Consider the following 27997-nt stretch of genomic DNA (forward strand, 5'->3'; position numbering starts at 1 on the left):
GCAAACCACAAGGCATCTGTTGTAAATTCTTTATTAAAAAGAGCCGAAACTCATTCCTCATCGGAATCAGATCAAAAGAAAGAAAAGAGAATGGTTTTCAATGAATTTAAAAGGAATGGCTACACAGAGAACTCCATTCGAAAAACAACCCAACAACAAAAAAGAAGAAAAAAAACTACAGGACCTTCAGCCGTTGACTTCTCCCCTACCCCAGAAATGAGTGCCCATCCCATACGTCAGAGGTACCAGCGAAGCTCTCAGCTGAATGTTGAAAAAAAAAAAAAGGCCTCAAAGTTGTGCACAAACTGATAAACATCTTCAATATCCTCCTCCCTAACCAAAAGATTGTCCGCCAAAAGAAAAAGCTCAAGGCGTCGTCTACAAAATCAGCTGCGCAGACTGTCCGGTGTTGTACATCAGGAAAACCAAAAATCTAAAAGAAAGAATCAGACTACACGAAAACGACATCAGAACATTCACCCGCATACGCAGTGCCATTGCCGAACACTCTGAAGACACTAACCACAAAATTGCTTTCTAAGAAATCCAAATCTTTCAAACAGATGAACTCGCGAAAAAGACTACTACTGGGGACATTCATTGGGGACATATGGCACATTCAGAATACGGGGGTAACAAACTGCGTGAAGGGCAACCTACCCTCGGTGTATATCCATGGCCTTGGCAACATGACGAAGAGAAGAAAAGGATGCCCAGCCAGGTAGATTCCCGATAGCCCCCCCCCCCCCCCCCCCGCCTTCAGTCAACGGCACTCTCGCAGGTCAAGCTCCCCCAGCACCGGTCAACGCAGCTGACCAACACCCCTGCAACCATCTCACCCTTTCACTTCCCCCACTTCCCATTTGTGAAGTGTCTCCCCACCTTCCATAATCTGCCCTCCTTTTCTTTTTTTTAACGAAAGACCCTTTAAAAGCTGCACACACTTCCACCCCCAAAGAACAACCCCTGAAGAAGGAGTTGAATAGGCTCCGAAACGTCGAGCTAGTAAAATTTACTTATTGGGTTGGAGTCAGTCTGAAAATAAGTGATATTTGAAATCCCAATGTGAGAAAGACTGAAGAAGCCATAAAAAACGGACGCAGCCTGAAATCAGAGAAGGAAACTTGGCATAGGACAAACCAAGTTGTATGCAGTGAAAGATGAACAGAATAATATCATCAGCAATGCTTCTTGCCGCCAAACTGCACTGCAGTTGTGCAACTCCTCAACCAAGGAGTTATCATGAACTTTAAGTCGAGCTACACAAGCGTGTGATCAACTGGATTCTGTTCAATATGAGTACGAAGTGTGAATCCACGATAGACTTGTACATGGTGATCGAGATGCTACAGGCATGCCTCATTTGGCGTCAGCAGTGGTGGTTACCGCGAAGATTTCAGTGCTGCCACCAACGACGGTGCTGCGGGCGACCAAGCCCTAGCGTCGTGGGACTCTTTCCTTGACGCCGGCGTTGTGCCTGACTGCGACACCTTCTGCACATACGTCAGTGACGATGCTGACACGGTGACGACGGAAGAGTTAATGGAGGCAGAAATTGTGCGCGCGGTGATGGGGATGCCAAATGACGGCAGTGACGAATGTGTCGACAGCAGTCCTGAGCCTAATATTGGCGAACCCGACGTACCGACGCCCGCACAAGCGCTGAATGCAGCAGATCTGCTGCGCTGCTTTTTTGGCACTCACGAGGACGGCGACGACAGACTCGAAATAGTGGCTGCAGCTTTATAAGCCATCATTTGCCTGAAGAATACGTGGCAAAAATCTATCAAGGACTTTCTGCGAAGTGAGCCACCAGTTGGCGTGCTGTTGATCAATCAGTGATGAGCTGTTTGGCGCAAATAAAGTAGCAATTACTTGCCGTCTTTTTTTCACTTGCTTTTTTTTCGCTGCGATGGCTGTTGTGAGATGTGGTGGTGAGTACGTCCTCTGTTACTTGCTAATTGTGGACAGAAATGGATAGTGGCTATAACAAACTAATGGTTGCAATGAAGTAATTACTACCCCCCTTCAACTTCGTTATAACGAGGTTTTACTGTAGCTTACTCCATGTATTATATAAAATATTCACCAAGATAATCTCTAATGGGATAAGGGCAACACTGGACTTTAGTCAACCAAGGGAACAGGCTGGCTTCAGGAAGGGATACTCTATGATGGATCACATCCATGTCATTAATGAGGTAATTGAGAAATCTGCAGAGTAAATAAGCCTCTCTATATGGCTTTCATAGATTATGAAAAGGCATTTGATTCAGTAGAGATACCAGCATTCATAGAGGCATTACGTAATCAAGGAGTTCAGACCACCTACGTAAATATCTTTGGAAATATGTACAGAGATTCCACAGCTACCTTAATTCTGCACAAGTAGGAAGATACCTATAAAGAAAGGGCTCAGACAAGGAGACACAATCTATCCAATTCTATTCACTGTGTGCCTGGAAAAAGTATTGAAGCTATTAAACTGGGAAGGCTTAGGAATAAGAATTGACGGTGAATATCTCAGCAACCTTCGATTTGCCGATGACATTGTTCTATTCAGCAACACTGCGGATGAGTTACAAGTGATTGGGAACTTAAACAGAGAGAGTGCAAAAGTGGGGTTGGAGAGTAATATGAAGAATACAAAGATAATGAATAGACTGGCAAGGGAACAAGAGTTCAGGATCGCCAGTCAGCCTCTAGAGTCTGTGAAGGAGTATGTTTACCTAGGTCAACTAATCACAGGGAACCCTGATCATGAGAAGGAAATTCATAGAAGAATAAAAATGGGTTGGATCGCACACGGCAGACACTGTCGGCTCCTGGCTCGAGGCTTACCATCATCATTGAAAAGGAAGGTGTACAATCAGTGCATTTTATCGGTGCTGACATATGGGGCAGAGACTCGGAGATTGACAAAGAAGCTTGAGATCAAGTTAAGGGCCGTGCAAAGAGTAATGGAATGAAGAATGCTAGGCATAACGTTAAGAGGCAGAAAGAGAGCGGTTTGGATCAGAGAGCAAACGGGTATAGCCGATATTCTAATTGATATTAAGAGAAAAAAAAAGGAGCTGGGCAGGCCATGTAATGCGCAGGTTGGATAACTGTTGGACCACTAGGGTTACAGAATGGTTACCAAGAGAAGGGAAGCGCAGTAGAGGATGGCAGAAGACTAAGTGGAGCGATGAAATTAGGAAATTTGCGGGCACTAGTTGGAATCGGTTGTCGCAGGACAGGGGTAATTGGAGATCGCAGGGAGAGGCCTTCGTCCTGCAGTGTACATAAAAGAGGCTGTTGATGATGAGTCTGAAGGCCCAGAAATAAAGAAAGCCATGCCGGTTGCTTTATTTTTTTGCTGGTGCAGTTGTATTATCGTTCAAATGATGAGGAGCCACGACAGAAGCTTGTTGCGCTCACGCCGCGAATTCGGTGTCCGTGTTTTATGTTCTACCAATCTTGTTTTCGCGGCCACTGTAGCTGCAAAGCTTTGCTGTGCGTTAATGCAGGGGATGCAGCCCAGAACGTAAACACATGCATTTCTGACGGGACGAAACAACGGAGACCACACTGCGGGCTGCTGCCAGTGAAACACGTTCAAATACTTGCAACACCCACCCACGTAGATCTAATGTAGCATTTATCTAGAGCTGTGACAAAGTGCTATTAACATATCAGTTTTTATTTTAAATGCTCGTGTGTTTTTGTTGTGCTTGCCACAAGTGCGCAGCTTGAGCTTGGCCACGCGGCGGATGATGGGTTGCGGCGAGAACGAAAACATGCGTTTCTGGCAAAACGATCGAGACAACGTGGCAACCACACACTACGAGCTGATGCAGGCGAAAGCTGAGAAAATACTTACGAAGCTCGTCCACGTATAGTTGAACCCGACTATATCGATCCAGTTTACATCGAATTATTCTGCATATCGAACAATTTCTGAACATGGTACAGTTATAATGAGTAAATACAGCAAAAATTATGCTTACATCGAACAAAAATAGCAGCAGCTCTCAATATATCGAACAACAAGCAGCGAAAAAGTGCCCCCAGAAGTCGGCTTTCCCTTGTGTCGCCGGGTTTCCCCAATGCCGCGGCTCCATCCAACCGCTCTCCCTACCGTGAGCGGGGCATTAGGTGAGCTGTCCACACCCCCTGCCAAAAAATGATCCTGGCCCGCCTGCAGTGCTTACTCAGACAGCCAATCAGAGGCTCTTGCGCCCTCGTCGAGTGGGATGGCGCTGCTTTTCTGGTTCATTGTGTTTGTGCCTTGTGGGCCTTCTCCCGCAGTGTTGCAGCGATGAAGCGGCAGAATTTGCCTTTCGCTGTGAAGCTTGAAATCATAAATCGGCTTGAACGCAATGAGAAGTCGGATGTCCCTGCAGCATGCAAGAATCAGAGGTGTACTCTCAGTACGATACTATAGAATAAGAGGGAGATTAGGGCTAAAGGGGACAAACTTACGACCTGGTGGCCATGGCACCCAACGAGCACGTACGGCCATGTACAAGTGGTTAATCCGAAATTGCTTCAGATGTGCCGGCTTCTGCGTGCCCGGTGATGACTGCGAATTCGGATGAGTGCGACAGAGCTGTTGCCAGTGTTGGCAAAGTTTGGAGCGAGCTGCCGGAATGTCCGAAAGCCATTTACGAATCAATGGTGGAAGAGTTAGTGAGTGCAGATGATGGTGGTGTGACCACGGGAGAGCCCGAAAACAAAGACTACATATCCGACATCGTACCGAGCACAAGTGAAAGTGGGCACAATGTGGAAAGCAACGACAGTCCTTTGCCCACATCCTCTGAGGTGATTTGTACACTTGCACTAGTCTGGTGCTTCTGCGCGAATGTGGAAGGCTATGGCCTCAGCTGCTCAGACTCTTTAGACAATGTGGAGAAGTGCGTGTGTTGCAGGCAGCGAAATTGCCCAAGCAGAAGAAAATACAGAACTATTTCATGCGAAACTAAGCTAGTTTCATCAAGGAAGTAATTTTATAAATGGTATGTGCTTTTATGACGTTCAATTCTTTAGCAGGCTTATATCAAATTCTGCCCTATATCGAAATGATAGGCATTTTTTTTTTGCAAGTTCGGTATAGCTGGGTTCCACTGAATAAATATACTCGGGTTCAAAGCCACGCCGTAGATTGGGCTGCTGCAATACACTGTCGCAAACTCTACTTTCCTAACATATTGATTCTCCGTAGAAAAAGAAATAAAAGAATGCACATAAGCAAAAAGCTTTCATTTTTCTAACTAGGTGGCTCCAGAAGAAGTCACTGGCGACGGAATGCGCACTGAACACTTTCATCGGTGGTGTGACCGGCTTGCCATTTAGCAACATGACAACCCATTCTTTCTTCTTTGCCACATCTTTGGAAAACGAGTGGAGGCACACTTCACTTGCCCCAGCTCTATTGGTGTATTGCGGCACGCAGCACATACGATTGCTCTTGAATTTCGCCTTGCACAAGCGATGCATAAAAACAGATAATCAAGCCTACTGGTTGCCACAATGAAAGCAAGCAAATGCACTACCACCGTGCGGCCTGCTGCTACTCCAATACTTCGAAAAACACTCGATGGCTGTGGGTTGGTGTGACAGTCTATGGAACTTGCGAATTCACTTCAGACACATGGAATTTTCAGCAAACACAGTAGAACCTTGTTCATAAGTTTTGTAAAAAGTCATGAGAATAAACGTACTGAGTGGGAAAACGTATGATCCAAAGTAACCAAAAAATTTGACAAACTCAACTATTGTTGACACCTACGTAATGCAAAGTGTCGCGCGAATCGTTGCGGGACAAGACGATGCGCGTCCAGCTGAAGGTGTTCCGGTGGCTCGAGATGCGTTTTGTAGTTCTCCTATTGCGTGGTGTTTTAAGAGGGCATAGGGAAACCAAAACAAAATTGAACTTGTTGGGGACGCCGGATATGCCACCGAAGCGAAACGAGGCGCCCACATCGCACTGCCTGTAGCAGGAAATGGCGGTGCGGTTGGATTATGGCCTACTAAAAGCATGCAGTGCACTACGCACCACGTGCTGTAAAACAGAAAGGTGAAGATGCTTATCGCAATAGGTTTGGTGGCGATAGCTGTGAATGCAGCATGCGACCACCCAGGAGGACTTGTGCTCATACTGGAATAAGAAACTGTGCATGCTGGTGTTTTCATGTGAAACGGGCAGCTATATCGGGGGCGAGGACTTACGGAGTTGCCATCGGTCGGAAGTGCCTCCCTTGCGTAGTATGAGGGATTACACGGGGCGCCCCTCATAGGTTTGGCTTATGGCGCTTAATAAAAACACCACGCGGCAGCCCTCCTGTACATTTCTGTAAGTACTCTCAAAATGCAGGAACTTTATTACTGTCGAAAAAATAACTTGGGCAAACTGAAAGCAAAGAATTGTTTACAGACGCTATCTCTTTACTGAATACATACAGTGAAAGCCACTGCACGTGGTCGCCGCGATGGAGTCTCCCGAACCGGCTTGCGTGGAAGGTCGGCTATCGCGGAGCACAAACTATGTGAAATATGTTCTTATAGTGGGCGGTCTGTATAACCTAATGGTGATAACAGAACGAAGCCTCAATGCATGCAGTGATCGCACGAGTCCACGGCACCCAACTACGGGTCTGCATGCATGTACGTGCACAATGTTTCGCCTTCACTGAGCGCGTTTTCACACCGTGCTGTGAGCTTTAGGCCGCAGAATATGAGCATTTGACAATCCACAAGCAACCATTGTTGCGTGGGCATGATCAGAGCTGCTCAAAAACAATTCCTTTTAACAAGGGACTTCGATGCTTACGGCGACTGTGTTGTGTCGTCGCGACGATTCAATATTTTTTTCTTCTAATTTCTTCGATGTTTCACTATTACTTCTAAAGTTGCGTCGCACTGTATACACTCAGTAGGTGATTTCGCACTGCTTCTTTATTTTAATCCAGTGTATTAATTCATAACACAAACATGACTGCATGCCATGCCTTTGCTTAATGTGCTTCTTACCACTCCCTTTCCATTCCAGTAAACTTACCAGTGTCTAGCATCAACAAGTTTATAGACCAAACCGTCGTGACATTAGCTGGGCAGCCGAGCGTGGGCGAACGTCTCAGTGCGCGTTTTCTACTACTCACAGAACATTGCAGTCCTGGCGCTGTAGCAGAAATCTTCCTTGCGTCTGTGCTTGCTGCATGCCCAAGTTGTAGCCGACGGCTGTTTGCCGGTTCTAAGTTTCACGAGCCAAGCTTCACGCAGCTTCTTGTCCTGCAGCTACGTGTGAATAAGGCTGACACCAGGCTCTGTTGCGTACGTCTGGCACTGCGGCACTGAGCAGCAGCCTACCATGCTGCACGCCTCCAAAGGCAGCCTCTACCTATTATAGTGATTTCAAATGTTGTCAAGCAGACACCCAAAGTGGGAAAGCCTCACCATTTAATCAGAACTGCAGTGCAGGTGGGACTTTAAACTTTCGTTTTCAGCTCACTTCGGTGGTTCCAAAGCAGCCGATGCGGCCGCTGTGTCCACGTGATCCCTCATGCCACGTCACGTCGATGGTGGCACCAGCTTTACCAGTGGTGGAGCTCGCCCCCAATACTGTTCTCGATCAGGTGCGCCTCGCGCCTTTCCTTGTTCACATGGGATCTAGCGGCCGGAAAACATATAGGATCGCAGTCTGCAGCAGGGAATGGCGGCACGTTTCAGTTGTCACCTATCAAAAGCGGCCGATACGTTTTCGACGGCACCACATGCTGTGAAACAGATAGGCGAAGATTGTTACCGCAATAGGATTGGTGATGATGGCTGTGAATGCCACATGTGATGACCCCGGAGAAGATTTGCTGGTACATAAATGAGAAACTGAGTGCATGCTGGTGTTTTCGCGAGAGACAGGCGGATGAGTATTGTGGTGAAGCTGGTGCGGCAGGCAGCCATATACTGTTCTCGTTTGAGCGCACCTCACACATTTTCTTGTTTACATGGGATCTAGCGACCAGAAAACGCATCATGCAATCACAGTTTGGCGTCATACTGAACATCAAAAAATCATGTTTTCCAGGAACCTATGAGCCGGTAAAGAACAAATATCACTGTATTGGGTCATTTTTTTGTGTTCTCGATTGCAAATGTAGCCGAGAAAACGTACCCAACAGGAATGTATCAACGAGGTTCTACTGTATTTGATGTTCTGAGCTGATTGAAAATATGCAATGAACTTTTTTCTGAGTCAATGGAAAAAAAAAATTGTCATAAATTTTGGAGTTAGGATGCAAGAAATGCACTGCTGAAAGAGCGCTAGAATTAAGCAGGTATATTTCTGAATGTCCCAAGAGTGTAACTTGGCATTTTAATGCTTGTATTGTATGGATTGGTTGTACTGCACCTAAATTTTAGATGAAGTTTTGAAAATTAAAATTTACAACATTCCAAATGTGACTTCTTTTTTATTTCTACAAGATTTTAAAATGTTGCCATGTCCTAAAACACTATATTATTGTGGTTCTGCACTCTGCGACTATCATTAAGGAAAAAAATAATTAAGACAACTGAACGAGTACCAGGGAGACAGTGCCACTTCCAAAATTTGTGACTTGTAACAATGGCAAAAGTAGGTTTCTTGCAAAATTTGGACTTGCCAAAAAAAAAACAAAAAAAAAAACACCCATCCTTTTGTTTTTTATGTCCTTTATTATATTCCACTAATTTACCATAATTGTTATACAAAAATAATTATTCGAGAAAACTGTAAGAAACTAACATCAGTGCAAAGAAATCTACTTCAAGTGGCAAAACCAGGTAACCTTCTTCAGAAGGAGCATCGTAGGCTTGCTTTTGCCAGAAAAGCAAGCCAGAAAGATGGTCTTCTAAACGAGACCAAGATGGCCTGGCCCTGATAAGTTGTTTTAGAATGGTGAACAGCACAAGACAGGCCTTTCCAGCATTTTCATGGAGAAACTGAGCATTTTTTAGGATAAATACAGTATATTATTCCTCAACAGCACGTCGTTTTGTGCTAGTTTTTTGCTAACAGGTATGCCTTGATATGTCGATGTGAAAAATAACAGAAAGGAAAAATTAATTTATACTGACCTTTTGCAAAGACCCATGTCCCAACCCTTAACAGACTTTTGGTGTTGGTTCGTGCACTCTGTATTATCCTTCAAAGATGGCATGTTAGTTTGCTTTTTGTGATAGAGCTCCATTGCTCTGAAAGATTTGTTTGCAGTATGCTCCACAGCTTACACCATTACCGTAATGTTGCATGCTGCACATGAATATCATTACGCTATTTTAAACCTTTATAGTGCCGCCATTCAAATATGCATACGTAGCCCCTGCTTGAAGGGCTGGTCTAAGATAGCTATAGCAACAGCGCCTATTGAGCCAAAGGCTTTCAAAATTCTCAAACTAGAATTTAGGCTCAAAGGAGTTGTACCAATGTTCTTGAACGTCATGAACTTTCAGTAATCTGACACTGTTGCAAGCAATAATTCCACACCCCCGAAAATGCCCCCCCCCCCCCCCCCAACTTTGAAAATTACATGCTAAATATAAAGTATTGCATCTTAAATGCTATACGGCTTTTCATGCCACTATGGAATGTTTTATTTCTACTTGTGCTACAGTTGTGTTTGTCAGATCATAGCAACACTGAAGCTGCTGGTCGTGGCATTTTTTGTTATGGCGCAAGAGTGGCCCTTATTTCTACAAAAAAATAGTCTTTTGCAAGGTAAAGAGTTTCTCGCTATTTTTCTTCAAACGTTTTGCAAACGTTTTGTGCGCTAGTGCAGACAAGCCTTTGACGAGGGTGCCTGCATTCACTGCTCGAAGGCCTTCTGAAATTTCGGTGGAGTTCTACGTAACTCTGTCATATCAATACAATATTGACTTGATGGCCACCGAATCTACTTGTGTAGCAGGGCCTACAATTCCATTGAGTCAATAGGTTTTACGGCCTTTGGAATGCCCCTGTGACAGTGGTATTGTGGCTTGCAGAGCCTCTATAGATAGTAGAACCTCTATAGGTAGTAGAGCCTCTATAGGTAGTAGTAGAGCCTCTATAGGTAGTAGAACCAGTGGTACCACAGGTACCAGTGCTGCACCTTGCGACATGGAGCTCAAAAGGTGATCGTGCAATTGTTACTGAGCAAAGTGGCCTCACCCCCACACTCCACGATGCACTCTGGCTATCAGCCAGTTGGGCAGGTGGGGTGCGTGCTGCAAACAGGTCGTCGTCCTCGACCTCCTCAGTGGTGAACAGCGAGATGGGTTCATTTGTTGGATGTTGGCCGGACACGTCTGCTGGATCTGTTGGCTGCAGACACCACGGTAACATAATTACTTTGTTTTCTTTAATGAAAAGAATAATTAACGAGAATAGGCAATACTAAGAGGGCAAGTAAACTAATAAGCAATATGTTCTCAGAGCCAAATATCAATACAGCCTACGTTCCATTTTTCAATCGGAAGGCTGGTACAAAAAGTCAGTTACATGCCAGATAATGTAACGAAAATGGAAAATTTATTTCCAGCAACAATAGTGGATAGGCATTGCGCAGGGCCAATCGGTATCGGGGCAGTGCACATTCCATTATGTGGCCGTGGATGCTTTCGGCGCCTCGTGGGAGCATGAACATCCAAGTACCGATTATTTTATTCTATCCAAGAAATTGAGAGACTCTTGCTGACAGCATCACCACACGGTGGCAGCTTGCAGTAACTCCGTAAAGAATAATTCATGGAACATCCAATAATGCACAAGCCCAGAGCATGCGAGCAATGTTCCTAATCAGTGTCTACATGTTAATTTAAGTTGTACTTTTTTCTTTATTACAGTATAACTGTAGGGACACTCGAGATGCACTTGTGCCATCCTCGCTGTTTGCATCATTGCCACTGTGCTGTCCCGCTATGACCAGCGCACATGTGACATCATGCACGAAGGGTTCTTTGACGTGCAGTGCATTTGGCTGCACACTCTCACTCCACTCAATTCCCACTGCTGGCACGAGAGTTCTTGCCAAGATGTTTGTGCACTCAACTGTGATGCACACACTACACTAAGCAAAATGGATAGTAAACGTCGAGCTAAATTGATCTAATCCTTTCATTTGGTACTGACAAATGCAATATGTTTTTATGACAGCCTCATTTTGTGCACAATCGAGGTGCTATGCCTGTCAGAGTGCTGTTGGTGTCCCCAATCAGGCCGGCATTGTGACAAGACTGATATCTGCCAGGTTCCTGCTGCACAGAAGCAACTGCCTCGCATGCTGCCTCATGCCGCCTCTGCGCATCGTTAGAACACCCTGTAAGGAACTGGAGTGCAGTGCAACATCCTGCCATAATTTTTAACATTTTGCCTTTGTGGAAAACAGACATTTATTTAAGCTTCATTCTAAATTTCTTGCAAGTGCACGAAAAATAACTTCAACAAAGATATGCTGTTTTGAAATAATTATGAAGGTGCTCGCTACTAGTAGCCTACGTATTGCGGTTTTTTGGCAAGGACTTGAGGAGAATGTGAGCTGCTTCTACTATGAAAAATTCTTGATGTAGATAGGCACTGGTAAAGCTAACTGTGGCATGTTCATTTGTGCCAACGAACAACCTGCTTAGCTCACCAACTGTTGGCACAGCCCCAAATGCTGTTTAATATACTGTAGTTGCACAGTCCCAGACACCGCCTCTGGTGGTGCCACAGTCTACTGGCATTATTCACCAATGCGACAACTCTTCCCCAAGTGTTCCTTGACTACAGCGGATACTATTACACTAGTTGATGGATGCTCAAGGACCTTAAAGCACTCGAATCTGCAGGTTGGCATTGCTTAAGGGCCACAGGAATGGCATGTGCTGCAAGGTGGATTCTTGCCTGCGGTGCTGCAAGATTAAGGAGGAAGGGCTGATTGGTCTTGCAGCGCTGCTGAAGAAAATTAGTGCAAAAAGGGCCAGATGTGCCCATTTATGTGTGGGACATGGAAAGGGTCACAGAAAAGGCCATAGAAGGTGCAACCAATGTATTATGTGACGCACCAGCTGAACCTCTCGCGAATGCAAGCACCCAGTGAGATTCCGGCACAAAATTGCTCAAGCACACTGCATTGAAGAAGAATGGCAGATTGGGCGAGTTGGTGGTTTTAAATAATGTTTAAAAACAGCACTAAATACATACACCGGACAACAGAAAAGAACATGGGACACCTACGGTGCTGACCTACAGCTGCGTTTATTGCAAAAAACACGATGGCTTTTTAAAGCCATACATCGAACATGCATGCATGCTTGATGTGAATAAAAGCACTTGTCATTCCCAGCACACTGCCTCATGGTCGTGGGTGAGATTAACACCGGTCACCGCAGTTCAGCAAGCCCATTTCCTTCAAAGATAAGGATACAGAAGGCTGACTAACACATCCACTACCTTTTCTCATTATGTGAAATGCTTCTGCCGCTTCCCTTGTAATGCTATCATTGTGCACAAACAGGGTTTTTTGTCATCAAAGAACGGTTTGCACTCACATTTGAAACAGTGCTTTGCCACGTTTGTAGACTTCTTGTCTAAAGAATTCTGGTGCTCTGATAGCCTGACATTAATGCATCGGCCTGTCTACCCTATGTACAAAAGGCCACATGACAAAAAGATTTGGTAAACAACAGCAATATTACAGGGCATGGGCTTCTTCCCATGGTTTATTTTACAGCTTGTTTTCTTTCCTATTCCTTCTCTTTTTCTTTGGACAGCTCCTCTCACCTTACCAACTTTACAAGGAGCAGAAAATGAAACTGACACCATATCTGGCCCCTACTTTTTTAAATCTGCACAAGAGAAAATGAACTTATGGCAATGCTGCTACTTTCTTTTTTGCTCCTTTCAACCGGGCTACTACGCTGCTCCAAGTTGCATTTGGAGGGCTTTAACTTCCTGAGGATTTTGCCTGCACATGAGACAAGGACCGAGTCCTTGAAACCGGCCTCCCTGTATCGATGTACCTGTGCCTCAAGACTACTGCTCATCTTATGATGACAAGACTTCTTGACCGCCATACTCATGCAGCCAGCTGACGACGATACCATTTTTGACGAGTTTTGAGTTGCATGACCAGTAGTTCAATCAGGGCTTCTTGCTCATAGGGGAGCACAGCCAACACAAGTGGTCTTGTTCGAAGGTTAGCTTTAAATCTAAGTATTGCACTATGCTATGTTTTGGGAGTTCATGCGTGAATTTGAGTCCTGAACACTTTTGTTTAAGAACATCAAGAGCATGTGGCACACTTTCAGGTTCAAGGGATTTGAAAAGTACAAGAAAATCACCGGCCAAGTGTTTCTCCACTTTTTCTTTGTTAACACGGCTAAGAAAAGTATTACTTAGGACTGGAGCTAGTTTGACTCCTATGCACACACCAGACTTTTGCATGTATGTTTGGCCTTCCCAAACAATGTGCACTGGAACCCCGATTATACGACTTTCTCAGGACCACGATAAAGCATCGTAATATGCGGCTGTCATAAAATCCGAACATAAATTATGCCCATAAATATACTACTTATTTCATGCAATGGATTTACGAGAAACTTCAATGCAAACTACCAACATACTCTGCAGCACTTGGAAACCCAAATTCCCAAAAAAGTAAATGCAATAAGAATTAATGTTGCAGTACAGGTACCATCATCATCATCAGCCTGGTTACGCCCACTGCAGAGCAAAGGCCTCTCCCATACTTCAACTACCCCAGTCATGTACTAATTGCGGCCATGTTGTCCCTGTAAACTTCTTAATCTCATCCGCCCACCTAACTTTCTGCCGCCCCTTGCTACGCTTCCCTTATCTTGGAATCCATTCCGTAACTCTTAATGACCATCGGTTATCTTCCCTCCTCATTACATGTCCTGCCCCTGCCCCCCCCATTTCTTTTTCTTGATTTCAACTAAGATGTCACTAACTCGCGTTTGTTCCCTCACCCAATCTGCTCTTTTCTTATCCCTTAACATAACACCCATCATTCTTCTTTCCATAGCTCGTTGCATCGTCCTCAATTTAAGTAGAACCCTTTTTTGTAAGCCTCCAGGTTTCTGCACCATACATGAGTACTGGTAAGACACAGCTGTTATACACTTTCCTCTTGAGGGATAATGGCAACCCGCTGTTCATGATCTGAGAATGCCTGCCAAATGCACCCCCGCCCATTCTTATTCTTCTGATTATTTCAGTCTCATGATCCGGATCTGCAGTCACTACCTGCCCTAAGTAGATGTATTCCCTTACCCCTTCCAATACAGGTACCAGGTACCAATCATGCTTTATTCAAACGAACCCTTACGGCACTCCACTGCCCACTGCCCTGATTGCCGCCAGCTGGCGCGAACCTTAAAAAAAAGTCGGTAAGTTTCTTTTGGACCTTGTTTGATCTGTGAACCAAGAGCTTTCGCTTGAGTTAGGCAACGCCCAAAAGGAGGTCCTCTGTGGCGTCGCGTGAACAGATGAAGTTTCGAATGCTGTCTATGTGCCGTAGCACCTCGGCGAATGTGGTAGGCACGGGCACAGCATCTGTGGCGTCGTCGTTGTCCTCGTCCAATGTCGCCGCGGTGTCGGCAATAGACAAAGCCTCCTCGATGGCGTCATCCAGCGACACCTCGCCGAAGATCGCAACATTGTTGTCGGCCTCCACGTACTCGATGAAGGTCGTAGTGAGGTTTAAACCCTTGAAATCGTCATCGGCGAAGCCTGCATCGGCCTGGAGCGGCATCGAGGTTGTTCCGTCTCCAGCAGAGGAGGCAGTCTCTCGCCTAAAGCCATAGTGCTTGAACGAGTTAACAATTAAGCTTCGTGACACTGCGTTCCACGAACTGGCAATAAAATCCATGGCGTCAAGCCCAGCGATCTTTTTTTCCGACTCACTGCACTCCATAGCCGCCAGCTGATGCTGCACTAACCGCTTCTGGTACACTTGCTTGACGCACTTAATGATGCCAGCATCCAGCGGCCGCAGTCGGCTTGTGCAGTTGGGTGGAAAAAAAACAACCTTTATGTTCCTCTGGCTGGACGTATCGGGTGGGTGGCACAGTGCATTGTCCAAGAAAAGCAATATTTTACTCGCCTTAGTACCCACTTTGTTACCCAGCTACTGCAAAAAATTGCTGAAGAGCGAAGACGCCATCCACGCCTTTTTGTTGAAGTTGTAGCTGCACGGCAGCGTCTTCAAGTTCTTAAAGCACGGTGGCTTTGCAAACTTTCCAACAACGAGCACGGGCAGCCTCTCGGAACCGTCCTCGTTAGCACAGAATAGTGCTGTCACACACTCTTTACTACGCTTGCCACCATGACAGCTGTCACCCTTAAACGCAAGGGTTTGCTCGGGCTACATATGGTAAAAAAATACCACTCTCATTGGCGTTGAAAATGTCGCAGGGCTTGCAGCAATCATCTCTGGCAGCGACTCCATCCACTCGTTCATGGTCGAAACGTCCACGGAAGTGCTTTCTCCACAGGAGCGGCTGTACGCAATCTTGTTTCATTTTTTAAAGCAATCCAGCCACCCGTTCGACGCCTTTTCTTATAGAATGGCACCGTCAACATTGATCGCAGAGCTCCGTGCTTGATGCAGCCACTTGACAAGAACTTTTTCTAACTTCTCATGCTGTCCTTCTTTTGCCGCTTACCGCTTGAGCCCGAACTTGTTGGCATTATGCAATATCACTGCTTTGTTTGCCAGGAACGTCTTAAGTGAAGATTCGGGTATCTTAAGGTCCCGGGCAATGCTGGCTTTCGTGGCTTCATGCCTCTTTTCCGCTTCCTCGATAATATTCAGCTTATCACCGGGCGACAGTACTTTCTGTTTTCAGGACATTGTGCGTCGCGTTGCTCCACACAACTCAATACCTCTGCTGAACGCTGGTCGCTAGGATTACGACGAAGAACACGTGCGATAAACCTAGGTTACTGCGCGCTGCCTTGTTGGCGATCTGCTGCTGGGAAACAGGAAAGAGAGAAATGCTTCCCCAATGCAACGAGAGGTGACGCCACCGAGAAGAGAGGGAGAAAGTGATCGTGGAGAATAAAAGGCGCTATTTGAGCACAGCGAGCATCGCGGGCAGCTGCTGGTAGGGGAGAGAGAAACCAACGATGAGACAAGGCAAGGAAGAAAGCTGCACTGGAGCGAACTGGTCGAGCAGTATCAAGTGCTCCTCATGCGGAGAGACGGAGCGAGGAAAGAGACCCGTGGCACTTTTCTTTCGTCCACTGTTCCATCCCGCGCTTCGCGAGGGTCGTCATATAACGCTGCTCAGGTGTAAAATTGCGTCGGATAACCTGGGGTTTTTAATGCATTGCTTCTATGGGGACCTTGCCTGGACAGGACTGCGTAAGACCGGGGGACGTATAACCGGGGTTTCACTGTAGGTGTTGCTAAGGTAGAAAAACGGGAGTTCTAGAAAGGATCCAGTGTTAACTCCTCATTCACTTTGAAATACACGCTCAGAATTTTCCTCCTCAATGCATTCCTGAACACACTGCTCCTCATTCACTTTGAAATACACGCTCAGAATTTTCCTCCTCAATGCATTCCTGAACACACTGCAGTAGTATGTTATGTGGAAGGGAAAAGAACAAATCTTCCACGTCCATACTGAAACCAGAACATGCTCCTGGGTTATCCTTCATCATCATCATCATCAGCCTGGTTACGCCCACTGCAGGGCAAAGGCCTCTCCCATACTTCTCCAACAACCCCGGTCATGTACTAATTGTGGCCATGCCATGCCTGCAAACTTCTTAATCTCATCCGCCCACCTAACTTTCTGCCGCCCCCTGCTACGCTTCCCTTCCCTTGGAATCCAGCCCGTAACCCTTAATGACCATCGGTTATCTTCCCTCCTCATTACATGTCCTGCTCATGCCCATTTCTTTTTCTTGATTTCAACTAAGATGTCACTAACTCGCGTTTGTTCCCTCACCCAATCTGCTCTTTTCTTATCCCTTAATGTTACACCTATCATTCTTCTTTCCATAGCTCGTTGCGTCGTCCTCAATTTGAGTAGAACCCTTTTCATTAGCCTCCAGGTTTCTGCCCCGTAGGTGAGTACTGATAAGACACAGCTATTATATACTTTCCTCTTGAGGGATAATGGCAACCTGCTGTTCATGATCTGAGAATGCCTGCCAAACGCACTCCAGCCCATTCTTATTCTTCTGATTATTTCCGTCTCATGATCTGGATCCGCCGTCACTACCTGCCCTAAGTAGATGTATTCCCTTACGACTTCCAGTGCCTCGCTGCCTATTGTAAATTGCTGTTCTCTTCCGAGACTGTTAAGCATTACTTTAGTTTTCTGCAGATTAATTTTTAGACCCACTCTTCTGCTTTGCCTCTCCAGGTCAGTGAGCATGCATTGCAATTGGTCCCCTGAGTTACTAAGCAAGGCAATATCATCAGCGAATCGCAAGTTACTAAGGCATTCTCCATTAACTTTTATCCCCAATTCTTCCCAATCCAGGTCTCTGAATACCTCCTGTAAACACGCTGTGAATAGCATTGGAGATATCGTATCTCCCTGCCTGACGCCTTTCTTTATTGGGATTTTGTTGCTTGCTTTATGGAGGACTACGGTGGCTGTGGAGCCGCTATAGATATCTTTCAGTATTTTTACATACGGCTCGTCTACACCCCGATTCCGTAATGCCTCTATGACTGCTGAGGTTTCAACAGAATCAAACGCTTTCTCGTAATCAATGAAAGCTATATATAAGGGTTGGTTATATTCCGCACATTTCTCTATCACCTGATTGATAGTGTGAATATGTTATCCTTGAAGGAATGTGTTATCCTTCAGTAGGAACTTTATGATCTCGTCCAAATTAGGAACCAGGAGCAGGTCTGCCATAATAAGCGTCAACAGATGTTTGTTTAAGTGAATAAAACAAAAACAAGAACCTTGTTACAACAAAGTTGAAGGGGGGCCGAAATTACTTCGTTATATCCATTACTTCGTTATATACACTATTGCCATTTACTGCAATATATGCAAATGGGGTGCACAACTGTAAACATGGAAATAAGAAGACGGCATTGTGGCCCATGGAACTGGTACAGGGCCACGCATACAATGAACGTTTAACAGAACAACAAAATAATAATCTGCATGTGCTGCAACACGCAACTTCTTAGGGCCCTGATGCAACTGCCTTTAGATTCCTGCCTTCTCTTCCATGGTGATGGTCTTTCGTGTCTGCTTTCCACACGGCTCATCGCGTTCGAGCAGCATACAACATGGCGTTCCACCATGTGATCGAAGTGGCAAGCGAAATTGGCTTGGCTAGCTTGTGGCTTCTGGGAATGCACCGGTGGCAATGCAATCTGGGAGGCCACGTCCAGCAGCCAGCCTGCATGGCCCGCTGCAGGGAGGAGGACAAGGGAATGCATGGCATGGGCGTGACCCCCAAGATTGCGCCGGAAAGGCCTCGCAGGCCAGGTCCGGCGACGGCTGCCTGCGGGGCGGGCCGTAGAGAAAGAGAAGCGAATGCACTAATCTCAAGCACAGCCATGCTTAGCCACGCAGCATAGCGCGACTCTCACAGGCTTCCGCACGATCCCCAAGAATGTGCGAGGGAGATCTTGGAGGAGATGCCCAGCTGCACCATGCAGTAGAGTGAATGCAGTAATCTTTTACACCGCCGCACAGTGTGATGCGGCTCTCGCAGCCAGGCACGCGCAGGAGAGAGGGGTCAGTGGAGAAGTGAGATAGTGAACTGCTGCTCATGTGCAGATGCATAGCTACACGCGGTGGTGAGAAAGACCAGTGTTGCTCGACTTTGTATTCGATGCGGGGATGGGGGAGTTTTGAACTGCCGCAGCAAATGATGGGGTGTTTTTTGGTTTCGAAGACGAACCTAGCTCATTATATCCATTGGCAGGACAATATACATTAATGACTTACCGATAGATTGTTCTTCCAAAATTCGTTTATTTGCGGATGATTGTGTAATCTATCATCCTATTACTAACGACGCTGATTCTTGTGCTCTCCAGTCCGACCTTAACATCATTGAAACTTGGTGTAATAATTGGCTAATGTCCCTCAAGGTAAAAAAAAACATCGCTACTTACTTTCCATCGTCGCCAATCATTTATCTCAGCTAATTACGTTATCGCTGGTTCGGAAATATGTGCTGTGACTTCTTATAAGTACTTAGGTATTAACTCGTCCAATAACCTTGGTTGGTTCTCGCACATTTGCAGCATAGCAATGATGCCAATCGTGTACTATGCTACCTGCAGCGTAATCTAAATCTTGTTTCCCCCCTCAGTAAAACTACTCGCCTATTTAACAATCGTTCGACCCAAACTGGAATACGCATGCTCAGTGAGGGACCCACACCAATCTAACCTGGCAACAGCACTGGAATCCATACAGAATCGTGCAGCAAGGTTCATTCATTCTGACTACTCTTATCACACTAGCATTACTAAACTTCAGTCATCTCTGAACCTTCCAACCCTCGAGCACCACTGCAAAACAGCATGACTGTGCCTCCTCTACAAATTTTATCACTCGCTGCTTCACCAGACCGACATCACGCCTGCGCATCAAACTTCATCCCGTCATAGCCATTCAAAGGCTGTTCATCCCCCTCCAGCTCGCACCACCGCTCATCTTAACTCTTTCTTCATTCTAACAGTGAAAGGCTGGAATCATCTACCTGCCGAAGCGGTGTGCCACTCCAGTCATTCATCATTCAAGGCATTTATTGAAAATATTATCTAAATATGCCTACCCCTCATGTAAAACCTCAAATGGGGTATTTGAGGCACGAATAAAAAAAAAATTCACTTCGTTAAAACGAGGTTTTAAATACATGGATCTCTATGGGAATAGGAAGGGGAAATGAACTTACTTTGCTATATATCCCTTATTTATTTATGCCTAGTTTTGTTATAACCAGGTTTGAGTGCATGCCTGAAAGGTATACTTTTTAGGACATCCACTGGACATTTTGCATAGGAAACGTTTATGTTCAAATGTCCCATGGACATACGAATGTCCGATTTTAATGTATGATGGATGTGCTTTTTCATGTGTCAAACTATCCTACGGAAATCTGTAGTACGTCATCAGGACTTCTGGGGATATTCGACAGACATCAATATATCAAAAATAATAAAAATATCCATAGTAGGATATGCTTTGAATGTTCATTGAATATCTGTGGTCCAATGGGTCAGTCTGTTTCATGCAAACACCGTGGGCCCTAGGATGCTAACCTCTCAATGTTTGCACATTCAAACAGATGCAAACATCCTGGTGGCTTACGTTATAAGGGGTCTACACTGTAAATAAATAACCGGCAGCCGTGCAGTGGGGCACAGACCGATCACTTGCAGCTGACTTCTTGTGATAGCGGAACAGAGTATGCTAATAATGAGTATCCGCACGAAAGCTGAGTGCATAATGCCAACAAAACGATCTTTTTAATTATTACATAAAGCGCAACAGGCGCTCTTTTCTCAGCCAATTGACATGCCAAATAGTGGTTATGGAAATTTTTGAGGAGCCCAGGCATGCGCACTTATCTGTATTGGCCTTAAGAAACAAACAGGCCACGCAACAATTAAAATTACCTTCTCAAGAACACGTGCAGATGGGCCGGACACTCCGTCCTCGTCTTCAAACAGGAAGATCCCCCGAGAGGATGTCCGGCTGGAAAAAAAAAGTTTCACCAGCACACTGATTGTGACAGCACATTATTAGACAGCTATATGAAGTAAGGTTATCAGCTGCTGTAAGCTTACTAATTAACAAGCACATTGCCATGGCTGCACAGGCAAACACAAACACATCTCACTTGATGACCTCGGACACTCGCTGTCAGAACGCTGGCAACACCGCTGAGCGAATTCCCCTTCGTGCTGCCGGGCACGTGCTCCCACTATTGGCAAGGTGTGTTTTTGTTCACTTTAATTTCTTTTTATTTATCATTTCTATGCTACAATTTAAGCAAATCTACAAATAACTTCATCTATGCTTTTCTTGTTTTCATTATCTGTTGGTTTCGTAACGTCTTAGATGGTGTTTTTCAGGAAGTTTTGCACCTATTACAGCACCTCGATTGTAAGCCCGCGACCGACCGTGCAGTCAAAATCGTGGTAAACGTACATTTTTGTTAAGGTGTACAAAAATCCTTGGATTTTTCTCATGCGTGAGTACTATTCTGCAAACCAATCAAGTAGCATGTAGTAGTTTGCTTGCCTTTTTACTCGATCCTCTGCACACACACATTAGTTGTCATGTTATTGTAGCTATCGTATGCATCATGCAGACATAATCTGTTGTGTTGGGAAATGTCTGTAGTTGTGTACTTATGCTTTCTTTATTTTCACCCCTGTTCGCAGTGCTAACATTTGATAAAGAAGGTGGATACTTCTCGGCATAAATAATATAGGTTAACTTAATTGCTAGCGGCGCATGTTGATGCACCCGGCAGTCCTCAATCCCTGGGTCTGTGTGCACAGTTTGAGGAATAGAGCTGTTGCTCTTTTATTCATTCAGTGCATTTCGGCACAAGAGACACATCTGATGACTCTGGTCACCTTTTCAGCACTGCAAAAATTTTCCCATTAAAAAAGAACAAAAAAATATATATTATGCAGACCCAACGCAGTGTTGGCATCTAAACAAAGCGAGGCTTTCGTGCCTAGTTTAGGTGCGAATTTTCTTGACGTAATCGAAGGTCACATTGGAAGTTGTACACAGCATCCACTGAAGGTGAAAACGAGTAGCCTTGACTGAAACAGAAAGCGAGTTCATCATCATCATCATCATCAGCCTGGTTACGCCCACTGCAGGGCAAAGGCCTCTCCCATACTTCTCCAACAACCCCGGTCATGTACTAACTGTGGCCATGTCGTCCCTGCAAACTTCTTAATCTCATCCGCCCACCTAACTTTCTGCCGTCCCCCTGCTACGCTTCCCTTCCCTTGGAATCCAGTCTGTAACCCTTAATGACCATCGGTTATCTTCCCTCCTCATTACATGTCCTGCCCATGCCCCCATTTCTTTTTCTTGATTTCAACTAAGATGTCATTAACTTGCATTTGTTCCCTCACCCAATATGCTCTTTTCTTATCCCTTAACCTTACGCCCATCATTCTTCTTTCCATAGCTTGTTGCGTTGTCCTCAATTTGAGTAGAACCCTTTTTGTAAGCCTCCAGGTTTCTGCCCCGTAGGAGAGTACTGGTAAGACAATTATTATACACTTTTCTCTTGAGGGATAATGGCAACCTGCTGTTCATGATCTGAGAATACCTGCCAAATGCGCCCTAGTTCATTCTTATTCTTCTGATTATTTCCGTCTCATGATCCGGATCCGCCGTCACTACCTGCCCTAAGTAGGTGTATTCCCTTACCACTTCCAGTGCCTCGCTACCTATCGTAAACTGCTGTTCTACTGTTAAACATTACTTTAGTTTTCTGCAGATTAATTTTTAGACCCACCCTTCTTTGCCTCTCCAGGTCAGTGAGCATGCATTGCAGTTGGTCGCCTGAGTTACTAAGCAAAGCAATATCATCAGCGAATCGCAAGTTACTAAGGTATTCTCCATTAACCCTTATCCCCAATTCTTCCCAATCCAGGTCTCTGAATACTTCCTGTAAGCACGCTGTGAATAGCATTGGTGTGATCGTATCTCCCTGCCTGACGCCTTTCTTCGTTGGGATTTTGTTGCTTGCTTTATGGAGGACTACGGTGGCTGTGGAGCCGCTATAGATATCTTTCAGTATTTTTACATACGGCTCGTCTACACCCTGATTCCGTAATGCCTCCATGACTGCTGAGGTTTCGACAGAATCAAACGCTTTCTCGTAATCAATAAAAGCTAAAAGCTATATATAAGGGTTGGTTATATTCCACACAATTCTCTATCACCTGATTGATAGTGTGTATATGGTCTACTGTTGAGTAGCCTTTACGGAATCCTGCCTGGTCCTTTGCTCGACAGAAGTCTATGGTGTTCCTGATTCTATTTGCGATTACCTTAGTAAATATTTTGTAGGCAACTGACAGTAAGCTGATCGGTCTATAATTTTTCAAGTCTTTGGCATCCCCTTTCTTATGGATTAGGATTATGTTAGCGTTCTTCCACGATTCCGGTACGCTTGAGGTCATCAGGCATTGCGTACACAGGGTGGCCAGTTTCTCTAGAACAATCTGTCCACCATCGTTCAACAAATCTGCTGTTACCTGATCCTCCCCAGCTGCCTTCCCCCTTTGCATATCTCCCAAGGTGTTCTTTACTTCTTCTGACGTTACCTGTGAGATTTCGAATTCCTCTAGACTATTTTCTCTTCCATTATCGTTGTGGGTGCCACTGGTATTGTATAAATTTCTATATAACTCTTCAGCCACTTGAACTATCTTATCCATATTAGTAATGATATTGCCGGCTTTGTCTCTTAACGTATACATCTGATTCTTGCCAATTCCTAGTTTCTTCTTCATTGCTTTTAGGCTTCCTCCGTTCCTGAGAGCATGTTCAATTATATCCATATTATACTTCCTTATGTCAGCTGTCTTACACTTGTTGACTAACTTCGAAAGTTCTGCCAGTTCTGTTCTAGCTGTAGGGTTAGAGGCTTTCATACATTGGCGTTTCTTGATCAGATCTTTCGTCTCCTGCGATAGCTTACTGGTATCCTGTATAACGGAGTTACCACCGACTTCTATTGCACACTCCTTAATGATGCCCACAAGATTGTCGTTAATTGCTTGAACACTAAGGTCCTCTTCTTGAGTTAAAGCCGAATACCTGTTCTGTAGCTTGATCTGGAATTCCTCTATTTTCCCTCTTACCGCTAACTCATTGATCGGCTTCTTATGTACCAGTTTCTTCCGTTTCCTCCACAGGTCTAGGCTAATTCGAGTTCTTACCATCCTGTCACTACAGCGCACCTTGCTGAGCATGTCCACATCGTGTAGGATGCCAGGGTTAGCGCAGAGTATGAAGTCTATTTCATTTCTAGTCTCGCCATTCGGGCCCCTCCACGTCCATTTTCGGCTATCCCGCTTGCAGAAGAAGGTATTCATTATCCGCATATTATTCTGTTCTGCAAAGTCTACTAAGAACTCTCCTCTGCTATTCCTAGTGCCTATGCCATATTCCCCCACTGCCTTGTCTCCAGCCTGCTTCTTGCCTACCTTGGCATTGAAGTCGCCCATCAGTACAGTGTATTTTGATTTGACCTTACCCATCGCCGATTCCATGTCCGCATAGAAGCTTTCGACTTCGTGGTCATCATGACTGGATGTAGGGGCGTGTGAGTGTGAGTTCAAAACCCATTTATTTTCATTTAAATATTTATTTAGTGACTGCGCACGGTCGGTTCGCGAACTTTACGCCGAACTGAACGTGGGTCATACTGGGAACATCGTTGTGTGCAAGGGCCTCAAAGGACATAATGAAAGAACTATGTCTAAATCCGAGCGAGCAAAGTCGCGCCCTCATGGCCGAGAAAGATAGGTGTCGAATGGCAGCATCAGCCAAGAAATGCAAAGCGTCAGAAAATTTGCACCAGTCCCTCAAAAAGCGGCACACAGGCGCTGGGAGTCAGCAGGACTACATGCCTTGCGCCTACTGAGCTGTTACAGCTGTAAATTTGTAAATAAAGTAGGGTTTTGTACGTTTTCTCACTTTTCTCAAAACATGTTTTTGGGTCACTTCACCAGACTGTTGAAGTGATATCTCATGATCTAGAACAGCTAGAGCACTAATTCTTTCTTTAGCAGAAAGCCTAATCTATATATTACAAAGTGCTGAGAGCAGAATTTCAAACTTGTGCGTATGTATATTTCCATATTATGAATTTTCTTTTGGTGTGGTAGCCTTAGGTCAAGGAAAGAATTTTGATCACCTGCAGAATGGCCAATTAAAATTTCATTTGAAAACTTTTTGCAGCATTACAGTTATTGCACATTATAGTATCTAGCTATGCAATAATATTCCCTTTCTGCTGAGCAGTTTTTTTTTCATTGTCTCCGGAAACAATAGAGTGGCAGCACTGTCAATCTCCTGAACTAATGAACCTACAAGAAAAATTATTGCATTCTTGAAATCAGTACGAAAAACTAAGTAAGCTCGTATATTTTCATCAGATTTGGCCATAAGATGCAGGAAATAATCTCCACAACCCATGTCCCCCCCTCAAAGCAGTGTCATGGAATGTACAAGTGTACGGTGTCTTTTTTTGTTGCTCATGAAGGCGAACATACCTACTGCTTTCTTTAAACATTAACATATACTTTTAAAAATTACCTGACATTTAACACTAATCTACTTACTGAGCTGGAATACTCAAGAAGGTACACATTACTTAAACTGGAAATCAATAAGCATAATTTAATAACTAACAATATATTACTCATTAAATTTTCAACCAATTACTTTAACGTGCATATTGTAATAAACTGAAGCCAGTGAACTCGCAAGGCACATCCACTTCAAATTAATTTTTAATCTACAGCACCAATTTTGAAATAAGTGCAGTCAAACTTGCCAAAAGTTACCGGAACACCAACACACTGCATCGCAAATTTTGGGAACCCATATCTCGAAACAGGTGCAATCTACAGAATTCGTTTCAAGTGGATATGACTTTAAAGTCACTGGCAACAACTCACAAATTGCAACATGTGGATTAAAGTAATTAATTTGAAAGCTAACTAGTGAGATTTTATTAATTAGTCAAATATGCCCTTTCATTTCTTGTGCAAATAATGTCTGCCTCTGAGAGTCATCTAGCTCAAGCAGTAGAATTACACTACATGTCACAGGCGACATTTAAAAATTCTGTTAACAATAATAAGTTTCAGTTTTGCATGAAAGGCAAAGCATCGATTGCAATAGTAAATTATTGGACAGCTCTACAAAGCAAGGATGGCCGCTTTGTCGGCCATATAAACTCGTAAACATTTGCTTACTAACTAAATTAACAAGCATGGTTTCACACACCTACGGGCGAACAAACACATCTCATTCTATGAGCGAGTACAATAGCTGTCAAAAAGTTGGCGTGAGGAAGAGCGCCCGCAGCAGCGAGCGAATTTGCCTTCATGTTGCTTCTCATTTCAATGTGAGTTAAACGGAAGGAATACAGTGCACACGAAGCTACGAGTGCTTGGCGCACCTAGCACTCGTCACAGATTGCTTGCTTTCAAGATAAGGCCCACACGGCGGCGGCGTACGCATCCACCGTCAAAGTGGGCCATTACGGAGACATCGACAACGAAAATGCACCTGGAGTGTCTCTATAATTGCTATCACAATAAAATACACTGAGTTTTAAGGGGGGAGGGGCCAGGGGAGGCAAATGAATAAAAGTGCACGTTCGAAAAGGCGGACACAGTGACGAGAGAAATATACAAGGATGCACAGTCATCGTATCTGCTTGCATGGCATCTGCATTGTCTTACCATAAAGAAGGAGCGTGCGAGGATACCGGTAATATGAAGATAGGCCGGTGTGGCTAACGAAAGTGGCTAACGAAATGTACTCGCACGCACTGCGGCACCTAACACACGAGGCAAAGATGTGGTCAATTGCATCCCCACTGCGAGATGCAGTAACAAACTTGTCTAGAGTATCGTCGAGAGAAAACATTAGCTTGAGTCCATAGGTGTCCATGCAATTAGCAGATCCATGCATTTTAGGGTAAGATCAACTTTAAAGTTCTCGGGGGACAATCCCAGGGATCTTGTCTGCGCTGTTGTCGTTTCCCAGAATTACATTCACAGGGGTAAACTAAAGTAAACGCAATGCCCTCCTTCACGTGCCTCCCCAGCACACCACAACTCCTCCCTTGTCACTGCACCACTGAAATGGTTTTAATGCGAAAGCATAACGTGTCCCACGAGGCAGAACAGCTGGCGCTGTTGTCCGCAACGAGTGGCACCGAAAATGGCCGATACCACAGCCATGGCCTAGATGTAGAGTGCCCGCCTCAGCTGCGGGAGGTTCTGGGTTCGATTCCCACCGTCGTCGGGCACCCACTTGTTCTCAAATGGGTATCAGTGTACACGAGCCTGGCGCTTGGCTTTTTTTTTGGGGGAGTGACACGTGTGGAAAAGGAGCCTGCGCCCTGAACTTCTATTGAAACCCTCGTAAGCACAAAAAAGAAAGGGTGGTGTTTGCACTGCTCCCATGGCGACGATTTCCCATGTGGCGCCCCAAGTGCACCTATTGAGGTGGGGACGCCTTCGGTTTGTGGACAAACACCCCTTTCCAAGCGTTGAGGTCCCGTAATGGCCGAGCACCAGGCTGGGAGCATTCTGGTACGCATTTTACCGATAGGTACCCAGCGGCAGCACTTGCCTCCCACAGCCGCAGCAGATGCTCTTCAACGAGCCCGTCGGTTGGACAACCAAGCGCCCAGAGACAGCGCGTAAATCTCTATTGGGCCTCCTATTTGAGATTTGGACCCCCACGAGAGCCAAGCACCAGGCCAGAGAACATCTCTACCCATTAAAACAAAACCTGTGGGTTTCCGACGGCACTGGGATTTGAGTTTGGTACCTCCTGCGTACGAGGCGGATGCTCTACCGCTAGGCCACCGGTAGAGCATTTGCGGGGTCGAATTTCTTAGGGAGGTTACTGTAAACAAAGTAAATTAACGGCTTTGAAAATAAAATTTCGTAAATTTCAATCTAGGTGTGAATCGAAATCAGGCCTTTGGGATGAGACGAGCCCGCTTCCCTGAAGCCATGGCAGCTCCACAGTTCTGGTTGACTAAAGGCATGGCCTAGTGTGTGTGTCATTGGGCACGTGATGGAGCAGCCAATGAGGAAGAGGTGGCACTATGTTGCGAGGGTATAAAATAAGCGTGTTCATATGTCACGAGGTCTACAAACTGTAAAATGCTTTCGCATTCCCACACGTAAGCCGTCTCAAGTGTCTCTAATTTTTTCTTGGCCATGGCTTCTCCACAACTTTAGAACACCACTGT

At 45.1% G+C, this 27997-nt stretch overlaps 1 protein-coding gene across 2 annotated transcripts in view; it reads right to left on the minus strand.

The window, feature by feature from the left end:
- LOC142560922 (uncharacterized) overlaps positions 1–27997 on the minus strand; it is a 384720-nt gene that overhangs the window by 152714 nt on the left and 204009 nt on the right. For both annotated transcript variants that reach the window (XM_075673344.1, XM_075673343.1), the window contains exons 18-19: positions 20625–20703; positions 10169–10321 (exon numbers count right to left, since the gene is read on the minus strand). In XM_075673344.1, the coding sequence (XP_075529459.1) occupies positions 10169–10321; positions 20625–20703 (232 nt within the window). The remainder of the gene's footprint in view (positions 1–10168; positions 10322–20624; positions 20704–27997) is intronic.

This window comes from Dermacentor variabilis, chromosome 10 (genome assembly GCF_050947875.1).
Source record: "Dermacentor variabilis isolate Ectoservices chromosome 10, ASM5094787v1, whole genome shotgun sequence".
Taxonomy (NCBI): Eukaryota; Metazoa; Arthropoda; class Arachnida; order Ixodida; family Ixodidae; genus Dermacentor; species Dermacentor variabilis.